At 45.7% G+C, this 14886-nt stretch overlaps 1 protein-coding gene across 2 annotated transcripts in view; it reads left to right on the top strand.

Annotated features, from left to right (window-relative positions):
- Positions 1-14886, top strand: part of SLC4A1AP (solute carrier family 4 member 1 adaptor protein) — a 48439-nt gene that overhangs the window by 25642 nt on the left and 7911 nt on the right. Inside the window, exon 14 of one of the 2 annotated variants that reach the window (XM_005213073.5) lies at positions 10608-10740. The exons of the other annotated variant lie outside the window; for it this stretch is intronic. Coding sequence (XP_005213130.1) covers positions 10608-10660 — 53 coding nt within the window. The 3' untranslated portion in view covers positions 10661-10740. Of the gene's footprint in view, positions 1-10607; positions 10741-14886 lie in introns of those variants that run through there. 2 annotated transcript variants of the gene reach the window in all.

Genomic DNA, 14886 nt, shown 5'->3' with positions numbered 1-14886 from the left:
ATCTTAGCTTCTTTTTATCAAATAGGAGGCTTTGGGGACATGACTTATATTCCTTGAGCCTCAGTTCTGTCCTGTTTGAAGCCAGGACAGTAATGCTTTTAGCTCTTTGGATATCGGGTTTATTCTAGGATCACATGAGACCATGTAGACAGATGTGCTTTACACAGTTTTGAAGATACTAGTAGCTGTTATTCACCACAAAAAAGATCATAACATCTGGGCTGACTTACCTGTGAGAGACTGGATTGTATCAGTGATTCACCACTGTAGCTGCTTATTAAAATTACCTAGGGAAATTTTAAAAGTTTTTGATTCTAATACTTGGATCCCATGTCAGATCAATCTAATGAGAATCTTTGGCTTCCCAGGTGGTCCAGTGGTTAGGCTGCTGCACTTCTGCAGGGGACACGAGTTCAGTCAGGAACTGAGATCCCATATGCTGTGTAGTGTGGCTAAAAATAAATAAATCAGAATCTCTGGGTCAATCCCTTTTAAAAGCAGTCCAGGTGATTTTAATGTACAACCATAGTGGAGAACCTCTGAAGTGGAGTTGGCAGACCTTTTTTTTTTTTTAATTAATGGCCAGGTATTTTAGACTGGCACGCCATACAATCTGTTGTGTCTACTCAGCTCTGCTGTTGGAGTGCAAATGGCATAGACAGTATACAATGAATGAGTGTGACTGTTCCAATAAATATTTACTCATAAAAACAGGTGGTAGGCCAGGCTTGGCCCAACCTCAGCTCTAGGCTAATTCACTTTTCAGGGTCTCATTAGATTCAAGATGTTCCTTAAACTTCTTCAGGATATTTGAAAAGTTTCTAATCAAAAGGCTAATTACCTGCTCCTGTACTATGTGGTTGTAGTTTTTTGGTTATCCAAAATCTAAGTGATCCAGTGTCCTTTTCACAGAAATGGAGGCAAGGTTATTAGACATTACAAAAAATATTGTTAACACCAAGAATTCAACAGGTTATCTGTGAGCAGGGTGTCCCTGGTCTACTCTCGTGGCCTCCTTAGGAATTCTGCATCACATCTGCCTCTGTATTTAAAGAGCAATGGGAAGCCACTGGGATGTCAGTGATAGTGAAATGGTCAGATTTGGGTCTTTTAAAGAACACTCAAGCTACCGGTGGGAGGAAGGATGGAAGAGGAAAGAGGATGCAGGAAGACCAGTCAGGAGTCTGCTGCAGATATCCAGCTGAAAGACGATGGCAGCTTGAATTAAGTGGAGATCAAGATGCAGAGACAGAAAGGGGTCCTTGCAACAATTTAACGAGTAAGATGGCGGAGACTGAGTGATGGATTGTCTGGGAGTAAAGGGGGAGGAGGCTGGAGGGTAATTCCTCAGTCACTGGCTTGTACATCTGAATGGCTGATGCTGTTTGCTGAGATGAGGGGATACTGGAGGAGGACCTGCTGGAGGTGGAGGATATCATAGATGTCATCTGGACAAGTTGAACTTGATGTCCCTTTAAGACATCTAAGTAAAGATATCTAGAAAACAGTTGGATAAAGAGGTCTGGATCTCAGAAGAGGGCTTGAGAACAATTTCAGTCTTCACCAGCTGAGCCTAAGATTCAGACCAGGTGGCAGGCAGAAATTTTGCAGGCAGCCTCCAGTCTTGGACAACTGGTCTCCAAATCTTTGGTACGGGGAACAGTGTTTTTGGCTACAGGTACTCATTTATTTGGGGAAAAAGTAAGTGCTACAGTGAGCAGCATTCTGGAAAGAAAAGGTCAGTGGCATGAATTTAAACAGAATCTCTGTCTGCTTTTGGACATTTCTAGTGATTTTGCACAGTACCTGGTATATGCAATAAATGTTTGTTGAGTGCCTGCTCTAAAAATTTCCCCTGGAATTGTCCCAATCTAGGATAGAAAGTATGAAGTCCCATTATTTACCTGTAGCCCATTATGAGCCTTTACCCGTTACTACTTCACTGGAACTGGAAGGAGTTAACTATGTGGGAAATAATGACACAGTTCCTATCTATTGAACTTTGAAATCATCCACAGCCTGGGGGATCTGTTGCTTTACCATTGAAATGCTGCCACCTCCCAGATAGGGTGTGACAAGTGACCAGCAGCTGTGGACGGCTTCCTGAGAATGGGAGCCAGGGGGAAGCCTGCCAGCCCTGTGGCAATCAAAAGCAGGAATCCAAACCCCTGTTGAGGCTGAGTTCTCATGCAAGGTTTGGTCCACCCCTGTTTGGACCCAGCAGGTTTGATGAACTGTTGGGAAATGACGTAAAACTCTCCTTGACCTTTCTGGAGGGTGGGTCACAGCATCAAGCCAGTATGGCGTCTTCTCGTGACAGGTTGCTCTTTGATCCTGAGATGCCTCACTTGATGTGGGCATTGAGAACCATTTTTCAAGATTTCTTCTCAGCAATCTGAGAGGACTTTGCCCTGCTTTGTTTTAGAGATTTGGTGCAAGCACAGTCCAGGGTGGGACTGAGAGAGACTTCTATTATAGGGTCATATAATATTATATGGGTCCCCCAAAATTATAATATATATTATATATTATAGGGTCCCCCAAAGAGGACCCAGCATGGATGACAGGTTTGAGGGCTCAGCATATGATGGGAACAGTGGTTCCCACTGAGTGTAACTCCACCTTCTTCATTCCCCAAATCAATCTTTATTTCGAGTCTTCATAGAATTTGTAATTCATTTTAATGAGATATCAATAGAATTGATGGTATGACTTTGAATAGATTTCTATTTGGAAAATGGGAAAAGATTTAAGAATAACTCTCCTTTTAAACTTAGTCCACATCCTTGGTTCTGACTGTGCTAATTGCCAATTTGATATGGAATTTTAAGTGTAGCATTTAGAGTCCTCATTTATCCTTAAAAGTAAAAGTCTATTTACTTCCTGCAGAGGACAATTTTTCTTGCCATCTAACCCGTGAAAGAGCATCTTATAAATCAAGTGTATATCTTATATCTCTTGAGGAAGCATTTCTGCAGGCTTCATAAGCCTTTAGTGGAAAAGGATTCTATAACCATCGTGTCTAAATGTTTGTAGTAGAGGGTAGTATATAACATGAAACATATATCTCTTGAGGTCTTTGTCTGAAACCAAACACTGTGATTTTGTTTTGCTCAGCCATTTAAAGTACCTTCTTTTTTTTTCTTTTAGCATTAAAAAAAGACTGACCCCAAGTCAATCTTAAAAATTTCTCCATGTAGAGGTTTTAGGATTCATTCCTCTGTATCACCCCCTGCCCTGACCCAAGCTCCACTCCCCTCATGATTCCTCCCAGATTTCCCTTCCTTTAGTCTGTGCCTCATCCAGCTCTTGTCCACACCTCTGAGCTCTCCTAAAAAGAGAAAAACCCAAAAGAACTTCTTGGCCAGTACATCACTGAGCAGAATCCTCATCTCTGAAACCTCAAAAGCCTCTCCATTATCCAAATTCATTTGAGGCTTTAGAATCTGTATTATAGGGTTCCTGTAATTTTTGATCATAACTGATTCCCATATGCTCTTATCGCTTCCCTTTCTGCCACCCAACCACCTGTACCCTATACTCTAGTAACAATAGATTTGCCCTGAACAGACCTTTTACTTCTAACCATATTGTCCATCAAGCCTTGCTGTACATGGCCTTGAGCCTCCGTTTCCTTGTTTATTAAATAGAGAAAATATGAGCTACCTCAGAGTATTGTTGTGGAGATTAAATAACTGAGCTATCTATAAAAACTTTAGCCATTCTTGATACATAATCAGCTCCCCAGAATGTGGTCCTCTTGGGCTTCCCAGGTGGCGCCAGTGGTAAAGAACCCGGTAAAGAATGCAGGGGACGCTAGGGACTGGGGTTTTATCCCTGGGTGGGAAAGATCCCCTGGAGGACGGCATGGCAACCCACTCCAGGATTCTTGCCTGGTGAATCCCATGGACAGAGGAGCCTGGTGGGCTACAGTCCATGGGGTCACAAAGAATTGGACATGACTGAAGCACCTGGGCATGCAGCATGCAGTGTCCTGGCTTGTGTCTACTGGGTAGAGTCCTACCCATTTTTCAAAAGTTCAGCCTGAGTCTCACTATCTTCAGGAAACCTTGATCATCCTGATTGTCACTAAACCCCCCTCTCCTCAGCAGCCCTACAGACTGTATTTCTGCTTCTGTGATGGCTCTTGCTTGGATGGCCTGACAGCTGTTAATTATGTGTGTGCTTGGGCCATTTACGTTTGTAAGCATTATGAGTTGAGGACAGGAACTATCTTATTTTGTACCCCACCTGCACCTCATGGAACTTACCAGTTCACAAAATAGGTGCTCAGCTAACTTGCTTTACACGACTGAGGGTTGGAGGGCAAGTTCAAGTCCTGGCCCTTCTTACCATTGGGTTTTCCAGGCAGAGAAGGGGCCTTAGAGCTCTTTGTTTCCAGAACTTTTGCAGACAAGCTGGATAATCTCAGCACCTACCATTTTAGCAGTCTTAATGCAGGCAGAGGCCTGGATTCCTGTCCTACTTGGGGAAAAATCGGGCAGAACTACCCCTTCCCATCAAGGAGTTCTGGGTTACAGCAGCTGGCTTTAATTTGGGCTTTAAGTCCTCTGCTGGCCCTGGAAAATCTTGATCTGGATGGTTGGCTCTGGTTTCTTCAGGCTGTCACGCGCAGCCCTTCAAAAGTCAATGCAGCTATGTCAGGGAGTGACCACAAGAGGGCAGTAAAGCTCCATCGCTATACAGGAGTTGAATGCCAGAAGACAAACGTTTCAAAGCAGAAGAAAGAATAAGAAGATCCTGAACTCTTTCACAATCAGGATTCTGAAAGACTTCAGGGCAGCAAGCTGGTTCAGGTCACCAGAGTCTTCCCAGGCCTAAGACCTGGAAGCAGCAAATTAGGGACTCTGACAAGCTCCCCAGATCTCTTCCCAGCCTGTTATTTTTGGTGCTTCGTTTCACCTGGAGAAAGTCATCCTCCAGTCTTCATGCAAATATTCTATGGAGGAGTTTGCTGCTGCTGCTATCTGTCTTAAAAGTAAAAAGAGGAGCTATTATCACCTTTTGTCTAAGGAAACAGGCTCAGAAAATGAAGCAACTTGCTCAAAGGCATGCCAAGTTCATGGTGGAACCGTAGTTCCAGATTCTTTGCTCATTCCTTCTAGTTTTCAGTTGTTTATATTTGTAAGGTTTGTGAGTTTCTTGAGCAAAGACTACAGCTCATTTGTCTTTTTGCCTCTGCATGCTGCTCCCTTAACCTTTAGGACTGTGAATGGGTGTGCTGTATATGACTCTGTCCCTTAGGAGTTGGATTCTATGACCTGTCTTATCCCCTCTGTCTTAGTAGTTCTGTGATTTGGAGGCACAGCCCTAACAACGACAGTGGTGGCCCTGAGTGATCCTACTGGCTGAACATTTCAACAAGGGCAGCCACTTGGCTGCCAGCCTGTGACAATCCATCATTAGTAATGCAGGGAGGGCGGAGGACAGTTGGACAGTTTCTCAAAGTGTGCACCAGCATCACTGGCATTATGAAAGTTGACTTTGGGGGAGGAGAACGAACATGTTTAATTTTAGTAGTTGTGAATATAAATACATGCATTATTATTTATACACACATACACGTATGTAATGTTGCATAGAATGAGGTCAGCTTTTAAGGTAGTTTATTTAAAGAAGAACATTAAGTAACAATATGGTGGAATGAAACAGGTATACCATTGAGTGAAGTTCAAGGAACTGTGGTGGGACTTTCCTGGTGGTTCAGTAGCTAAGACTGCGCTCCCAGGGCAGGGGGTCCAGGTTTGATCCCCGGTCAGGGAACTAGATCCCAGACTACAACTAAGATCCCACATTCCGCAGCTAAAAGATTCTGCCTGCTGCAGTGAAGACTGAAGATCCCACATGCTGCAACTAAGACCTGGCGCAGCCAAATAAATAGAGTTTTTAAAAAGGGACTGTGATGAGGTGGGAAGATGCTGAAGTCACAAAACTATTTCATATTTGGCTCTGTGACCCTTAAGCCATGAAGCCCTAAGTTGCTGACCTTAAACAAGTCTTGGTTTTCTCATCTGTAAAGTCAGAGAAGAATTCTTGCCCTCCTTAACTCAAATGAGAACAAATGAAAGCACAGTGAAGTCTGGAAAAGTGTCCAGTGGTGCTGTATCACGATTCCCACTTGCACCCAGCTCTTCCTGGGATCTCCTCTTTACCACCACAGAGGGGGCCCCTCAACTAGCATCCGGTTCCCAGATCCCAAGGACCGAGTCCAGTCCTGCTTGTTGTCCACATCTGGGCCTGCCATTCTGAGGAGGAGGAGGAAGGAGGGGCTGGAGAAACCCTGGAATCAATCCAGGAACAAGTCCCAACACGTCACTGTTTGCTTTGTCATCCTGATTCAATGACCTCATACAAGGAAGGGAGGGAGCAGAAGGAGCTGTTCTCTCCCAGATACCTAAGGAGGCTTCTGACATCTCCTGTTTTCCTTGTCATGAGAAGAGCAGGCGCCAGGCTGTGATTTTTAAGGTCTGAGCTAATGCTGGAAGCGAAGGAGAACAGCACCTCCCATAACTGGCCAGACTCTGCTTCTTGGGGAGCTGCTTGGAGCAGAGGGGCAGAGGTGGCTGCGATGGGCATCGGAATCCAGGCTGTTGCCCCTACTCCCCGGAGGGCTCGAGAATACACAGCCTTGTCCCCGGGTTCTGAGCAATCTCAGCGCTACTTGGGTGAACCCTAAGGATTGGCAGTTAGCTGTCCCTGAGGCTAGGACAGCTCCTGGACTGGTTTTTTATCTGGTCCCCAAGGGACAGCCACTAGAGTTGACAGAGGCTTCAGTGACCCTAGTGTTGTCATCCTCATATACGCTGCACCTTCACGTACAGTATCCAGTGAATACTTTCTGAGCATCTACTGTGTACCAGGCCTTTTGGGGAAATGAGACAGCTGTGTGTATCAAAAGGCTACATGGGACCTTAGACTCACCTTACCATGGAGCTTGCTGTTGTCCTTACCATCTTCTCTGGTGGCTCAGACAGTAGACAATCTGCCTGCAATATAGGAGACGGGGGTCCGATCCCTGCATCGGGAAGACCTCCTGGAGAAGGGAAACGCAACCCATTCCAGTATTTTCGCCTGGAGAATTCCACGATGGAGGAGCCTGGTGGGCTATAGTGCTTGGGGTTGAAAGGAGTCAGACACAACTGAGTGACTAACACACGCACACACACACACACCAATCTCTTCTGCTACCCTGAACTTAATATTTAAATGAATTATCTTGTCAGCCAAACAAACTGCATTTGTAAGGTGTTCATTTCCAAGTTTTTTGTAATCAGACATTTATGTAACTGCAAATAAGTGCTTCTGATCAACACAAGATAACATTATGACACTGAATATCTAGTCACACAAAAGCAAAGAGATTCAGCATTTTTGCTATCCTATTTATCCTGGTTGGGCTTTTTAAAACTTGAAAAGTAGCTGGCCGTCCACCTGGGGAATCAGTTCAAGGTTTTTGAGGCAGTGACATCTCAATTTGGTTTAGGAAGATAAGCAAGCTGTCACAGGCAGGAAGAAAGAGATCCCTGCAGGCAGAGGGCGCAGAGCGATCCAGGTGCTGGGCCCAGCAGCTCCATCCCTGGGCTGGTCAAGGGCATCAAGCTGTGGCTTGAACTCAGTGGGGTGGAAGCTGCGGTTTGGGATGGAGCTGATGAGGGTGGAGATGGGAACCAGGAATCTTATAGTTGAGTCTAGTCATGTGATGGTCCTGGAGAAACCGAGGCAGGAAATACCACTGGAGTCCCTTTGGTTCCCAACGGCAGGAAGGAAAAAGATAGCAGAGGTCAAGCCAAAACTCTGCCCCAGAGCTGGCTGGAACCCCGTCTCCCACCCTGGCTGCCCCGCCCCTTAACTCCCAGAGCAAACCATTTTTCTCTGATTTTTTGGCTCATCTCTTAAATGTTCCAGAGTCAGAACAGGCTGTGCCATGGTTGAACAAACCTGTTGAACAAATAAACAAGGCAGGCTGTGGGGCTGGGAAAGCACCAGACATGGGCCCCCAACCAGACCCATGACTTCGGTAAGTCTGTCCCAAGCCTGGGCCTCGGCTTCTTCCTTCAGCCATGAGAGGTGGGAGCCTGGCAGCTTGAGGGGTCCCTCCTAGCTCTGTGATATAAGCAAGTTGCCCACAGAGAGGAAAACTCCAGAGCTGCGAGTTCAAAAGAAGCCTCCTTTCTTCTCACTACCCAATGCAGCTGAGGGCAGAGAGAGGGGAGATCTGCTGCTGCTGCTGTTAAGTCGCTTCAGTCATGTCCGACTCTGTGCAACCCCATAGACGGCAGCCCACCAGGCTCCCCCGTCCCTGGGATTCTCCAGGCAAGAACACTGGAGTGGGTTGCCATTTCCTTCTCCAATGCATGAAAGTGAAAAGTGAAAGTGAAGTCGCTCAGTCGTGTCCGACTCTGAGTGACTCCATAGACTGCAGCCTACCAGGCTCTTCTGTCCATGGGATTTTCCAGGCAAGAGTACTGGAGTGGGGTGCCATTGCCTTCTCCGAGGGGAGATCACCTCGTGGCAAATATTGAAACCAAAGGACATCCGTTTACTCGTTCACTCATCAAACACTAACCGAGTGTCCAGTCTGCTGGGTGCTGTGCTGCCTGCCCCTTCCCTCCAGGAACATACTAGGGCTTATAAATGCTCCGGCTGAGGAGACAGGGTCACAGTTCTTGTGTGTAACTAGTTCTCACCACCTCAGGGCCTTTGCTCCTGCTGTCCCCATCCCCTAGACCACCAACCCCTCCTTCCTCCTCCTCCAGGCTCAGCTTCAGCTGCATTTCCACTGCCTACCCTCTAAGTGATAGGCTTCCCCATTTCTCCGTGTCTCTCAGGCCACACTGCATCACCCTCATAGAATTTATGGCAGTTTGTATGCATGTCTGTCCTTCATTTAGTCATTGATTTTTTTCACCTTTTTGACTTGAGTATCAGCTACCTGAGGGCAAGAATTCTGTGTGCATTTTTCTTTTTCATTTTTCATGTGCATTTCTGTTTGCATTTAGCAGCATATACTTGTGGAATTTGGCATGGGCTGTATTTTTTTACATGGACTACCTTATTTAGTCCTCTAGATAGCCCTAGGGGAGAGGCATTGCTGTTCTCTACATTTTGGAGTGAAGAGACAGATATCCAGAGGATGTTAAGTATCTTGCAGTTGGCAGGGCTGAGTTTGGACCTCATCTTTTAATTTTAATTCTATTTAATTGTTACATGTCTTTAGTTGTTTTATGGTATACATTTTAAGACTTTTTTTGATGTGGACCATTTTTAAACTCTTTCTTGAATTTGTCACAACATTGCTTCTTTTTTATGTTTTGTTTTTTGGCCTTGAGGCACATGGGATCTTAGCTCCCTGAGCAGGGATTGAACTCACACCCTAAGAAGGCAAAGTCTTAACCACTGGACCCTCAGGGAAATCCCTCAGTCATTTTGTAGAATGTCCTTTTGCTTGGGTTAGTCTGATGTTTGTTAGTGATTGGATTAACGAGTCTCAGTTGGCAGGAGTCTCACAGAAGTGCTACTGTGCATCTCAGTGCATTGTATCAGGAGCCACCGTGATCTCTGTGTGTCCCGGAACTGGTGACGTTAACTTCCATCATTTGGGTAGGGAGGTGTCGGCCAGGTTTCTCTGTGGTAAAGTTACTGTTTTTCGCTTTGTAATTAGTAATTTAAGAAGAGATACTTTAAGCCTGCCCTCAATAAAATTTTCCATCTATTTTTTATTTATTTGATTAGTTAGTTATTTGATTTTGGCTGTGCTGGGTCTTCTTTGCTACTCGGCCTTTTCTCTAGATGCGGCGAGAGGTGGCTACTCTCTAGTTCTGTGTGAGGGCTTCTCATTGCTGTGGCTTTTCATGTTGCAGAGCACAGACTTTAGGGAGCTCGGGCTGCAGTATTTTGGCATGTGGGCTCAGTAACTCCAGCTCCCGGACTCTAAAGCACAGAGTTGTGGCACAGTGGCTTAGTTGCTCCACGGCATGTGGGATCTTCCCGGACCAAGGATCACACCCATGTCTCCTGTATGGGCAGATGGATTTCTTACCACTGAGCCACCAAGGAAGCCCCGAACTTTTCCACCTGTTGATGATTGTTGACTGAATCAAGAATTAGTTGTAAAATCAAGATCCTGGCTCTGATTTTAAGGCTGGTGTCTGTATTTCAGAATGATAGCATAGGATGGAAGGGAGGAGGAAGCAAGAGACAACATCTGACTCTGTAAACTGTTTCTCAGATGTCTATCATGGAGAATGGAAGGTGACTGATACTGACTTTCTAACCCTATTAAGAAAAAAACTGAGGGGGTGGAGGATTGGGAGCTTAGGACCAGTACATAACCACTATTAATACTATGTATAAAATAGGTACTAATGAGAACCTACTGTATACTGCAGGGAACTCTACTTAATGATCTGTGGTGACCTGAATGGGAAGGAAGTCCAAAAGTGAGGGGATATATGTAGATTCACTTTGCTGTACAGTAGAAAGTAACACAACATTATAAAGCAACTGTGTTCTTATAAAAATTAATTTTTTTTTCTTTTTTTTTCTTTTCTTTCTTTTTTTTTTAATAAAAATTAATTTTAAAAAAGGAAAAAAACGACCTGGGAAATCAGACTGGATTTTAAGCAATAAAAGCTTTTAATTCCTAATGGAATGGCTGCGATCCAAAAGTCTACAAATAATAAATGCTGGAGAGGGTGTGGAGAAAAGGGAACCCTCTTACACTGTTGGTGGGAATGCAAACTAGTACAGCCACTATGGAGAACAGTGTGGAGATTCCTTAAAAAACTGGAAATAGAACTGCCTTATGTTCCAGCAATCCCACTGCTGGGCATACACACTGAGGAAACCAGAAGGGAAAGAGACACGTGTACCCCAGTGTTCATTGCAGCACTGTTTATAATAGCCAGGACCTGGAAGCAACCTAGATGTCCATCAGCAGATGAATGGATAAGAAAACAGTGGTACATATACACAATGGAGTATTACTCGGCCATTAAAAAGAATACATTTGAATCAGTTCTAATGAGGTGGATGAAACTGGAGCCTATTATACAGAGTGAAGTAAGCCAGAAGGAAAAACATAAATACAGTATACTAACGCATATATATGGAATTTAGAAAGATGGTAACAATAACCTGGTGTACGAGACAGCAAAAGAGACACTGATGTATAGAACAGTCTTATGGACTCTGTGGGAGAGGGAGAGGGTGGGAAGATTTGGGAGAATGGCATTGAAACATGTAAAATATCATGTAAGAAACGAGTTGCCAGTCCAGGTTCGATGCACGATACTGGATGCTTGGGGCTAGTGCACTGGGACGACCCAGAGGGATGGTATGGGGAGGGAGGAGGGAGGAGGGTTCAGGATGGGGAACACATGTATACCTGTGGCGGATTCATTTTGATATTTGGCAAAACTAATACAATTATGTAAAGTTTAAAAATAAAATAAAATTAGAAAAAAAAAAAAATTCCTAATGGAATAAGAATTTCTCCTTATCTAGCACTAAGTCCCAAACACCACACCAGCCGTTAAGCAGACACAATATTTTTAGCCCTCGTAACCACTCTTCGAAAGAGTACTATAATCTCCAATTTATAGTTGAAGAAACTGAGATCAGAAGAGTGGAGGTGTATGCCTAAAGTTATACATCTAGGAGTGGAAGAGTGTGGATTCTGACTAAGATCCGTTGGGCTCCACACTCTTACTCTTTTTAGAGGGAAGGAGCTTGGGGTCATGTCATGGCTTGCAGCCTCAACACACATCCCGCCAGTGCCAGTTTTCAATGAATTCCCAGCTTAAGAGTGAGGTAATTCCCACTCCCCACGTGGATGTTAAGCCCTGGAGTCCTGCAAATAGGCTGATGAGGTCCCATTGCGGTGATCTTCTGGCCCCAGCCAGCTGGTCCTTGAACCCTAGCAGCCCCCTGGCTGGAGTGTCCTGAGAGGACCTCCCTCAGCTCTGCTACTGCCCCTGCGGCCCAGGTGGCAGGGCCATCCAGACATTGACTCAACAGTTCGCCTTGCCTGCCCAGCACGGCTGCATGTCCCGTGCTTAGAAAGGCAGGAAACTGAACTCCGGTATTTTAGAAAGTCTTTTAACAATAAGCTTGATTAAAAGGGGGTTTTCCAGTTAACCCTGGAGAATTTCAGTTAACCAACAACTTATTGTGTTCTAGTTCTTTGAAATGTGGTTATCTATGTTCATTGTGTATTTAGGGTAAATCTCATTTGCCAGACGATTCAATTAAACAGGATTTCCCTAAAGAGGGAAATCCTAAAATTACCGTTTGGTATAAGCCACAGAACCAGAGAATAACTATGTTGAAAAGGTTTTAGGGATCATTTAATAGGATTTTTTTATTGTTCAGATGAGGAAACTGAGGCCCAGAGAGGACTATAACTTACCCAAGGTCACATGGCTTATTATTGACATAACTATTAACTAGGAACCTCACATCCAAAGTGCTTTCTGCCACATCAAGAATAATTACAAGGCAGGAAACCTTTATGTCTAGGGTTACCTGCAGGCTGAATTTATCTTGAGGTTGTGTCTTTTGTTTGTCCTGCACAGTGTTCTAAAAGTTGGGACGTTTCCTGTAAGAATCCGCATTTGGTGTTTCTTTGGGAAAGCTGTACAATCCGGCCACACTGAGCCCAGTGGCAATGAAGTGGGGGCTGGGCTGCAGCAAGCCTTCTGGAGTGGGGTCATGGGATCTACATTCCTCCATACCCTGTCAGCTCACACCTGGGTAAGCTGACATTTCATGACCTGCTGGTAGCTCCAGGCATTGGGATTTGGGTTCTCTGCTTTCTGGTGGAAGGCACTCCTTAGTTAATTAAAATAAATAAATAAATAAAAGAGGGCTGGAGTGGCCAGACTGAAAAATAGGGGGACAATGAGGGATCAGAAACACTCGTGTTACATGCCAGGGTGCAGTGCCGGGCATGCAGCTGGTCCCAGGCAAGCTCAGATCAGGAGCTAGAAAGAGCTCCAAGAGCTTCTCATTACGGTGAAAAAGGTCAAAAGTTCAACAGCAAAAGGAGGGACCTCCTTCAGGGTCCAGTGGCTAAGACTTTGTGCCTCCCAATGCAGGGGGCCCAGGTTCGATCTCTGGTTGGGGAACTAGATCCCATATGTCTCAAAGGAGTTTGCATGCTGTAACTAAAGGTTTTGCACGCTACAATGAAGATCAAAGATCTTGTGTGCCACAACTGAGACTTGGCACACCAAATAAATAAATATATATAAAGAAAGAAACAGCAAAAGGAGATATAGCACCTGGCAAGATAATATGTACTGATAAAGTGAGTGGAACAGGAAAGATGTGCTAGAGTAGTTCAGATGGTCAAGGAAGTTCTAGTAGAGGTGGAACCTGACTCAGAAGTTGACTTATTTTAAAGAATGGAGACACTGTGGGCAGAACAACTAGCCAGGAAGCTATTTCAGCCATCAGAGCCAAGAGCCAGGGTTAGGTGAGTGGAGACAGAGAGGGAGGGAAGAGGTGGAGGCCAGAGAGACATCCCCCAGTGGGGATGGACAGGGTCGGATGCCTGCATGGAGGAGAGAGAAAGAGAATAGTCAAAGCTGGTGGATCCTTTGTGCCTGGGTGACCAGGAGGAGGTCATGCCCCAAACAGAGAAGGGGAGCTGGAAGGAAAAGCTGGATGGGAAATGATGAAGAATTTATTTCTAGACATGTTGAGTTTGAGGTGATAACAGGGTCAGGCAGGTCCAGGTGAGGAATCAGAATGCAGACCCAGAGCATGCCCCCAACCCCCAGTAAGCACTTTACAATCTAGCCTCCCTTTGCCCATTTGGGAGTGAAATCCTTAAACATATAGACACACTGATTAAAAAAAGGAGGCCTACGTAGGGGAGGGGAACAGCAGAAGGGAGTGGTGAGCATGGTTGGGAGGAAACTGGTGAGAAGAGATACATCTATGAGTACTCAGTTCTTTTGTGCTGGAGCTTTTAATCTGGGGTCTTGGGACACCTAGGGTCTCATGCACAGCCCTGTCCTTAGAGGCAGAACTGAAGTGTGTGTGTGTGTGTGTGTGTGTGTGTGTGTGTGTGTAGTGGAGGGATGGGAGTTGCCTAAGGACATTTTTTGGAAAGAGGGTGCATAACTTTCATTAGATTCTCAAAGGGGACTTGTCTCCCTGGCAAAGTTGAAAACCACTGAAATGGAAGCCCCTGCAGTCCCCCTGGTGGATCTGGAACACAGTGGTACCATTTATCCTGGTTCCCTGTCATTTTTTTTTTTCCAGATCCTTGCCTAGAAGTGTATTCTAGCCGGCCTCTCTCACCCGGAACAGGGGAAATGTCCCTCCTCCTTAAAGGCCTCTTTTTTGGGGTGGGCGTGGCTGAGTGAGTCCCCGAAGTCCCTGGGGTGCAGCGGAGAGGGGTCGAGGAGGCACAGCTTCCAGGGGACGGGAGGGGGAGGCTGCGGGGAGCCGGAGCGGATGTCACGGCTTACCTCAGAGCCTGAATTAGAAGGCTGAAAAAATCACAGCAGGAAATAACGTGGTGCCTAAAATAGAAGCATCAACTGGGAGAGAGGCCGGGAGTAGGTGGCATTTGAGGCTCCCGCCGCGTCCTCCCCAGCGGCTGCCTGACAAGCGCGTCGGAGGAGGAGGCGTGCGGATGAGCAATGGGGCCAGAAAAGGCCAGAAAGGCCGAGGAGGAGGGAAGGAGCCTCGGAAAACAGCCACAGTCTGAGGAGCAGAAGGGACCCTGCTGTCCTGGTCGTCTTCCCGACCCCCGCCCACACACCTCCACCGTCCCCCTAACCTCCCCCGTCCCCCTAACCTCCCCCTTCCTTCTCACCACCCCCTAACACACACACACAAAGCCCCCTCTCC

Source organism: Bos taurus, chromosome 11 (genome assembly GCF_002263795.3).
Source record: "Bos taurus isolate L1 Dominette 01449 registration number 42190680 breed Hereford chromosome 11, ARS-UCD2.0, whole genome shotgun sequence".
NCBI lineage: Eukaryota > Metazoa > Chordata > Mammalia > Artiodactyla > Bovidae > Bos > Bos taurus.
This window is presented reverse-complemented; position numbering and strand designations above follow the sequence as displayed.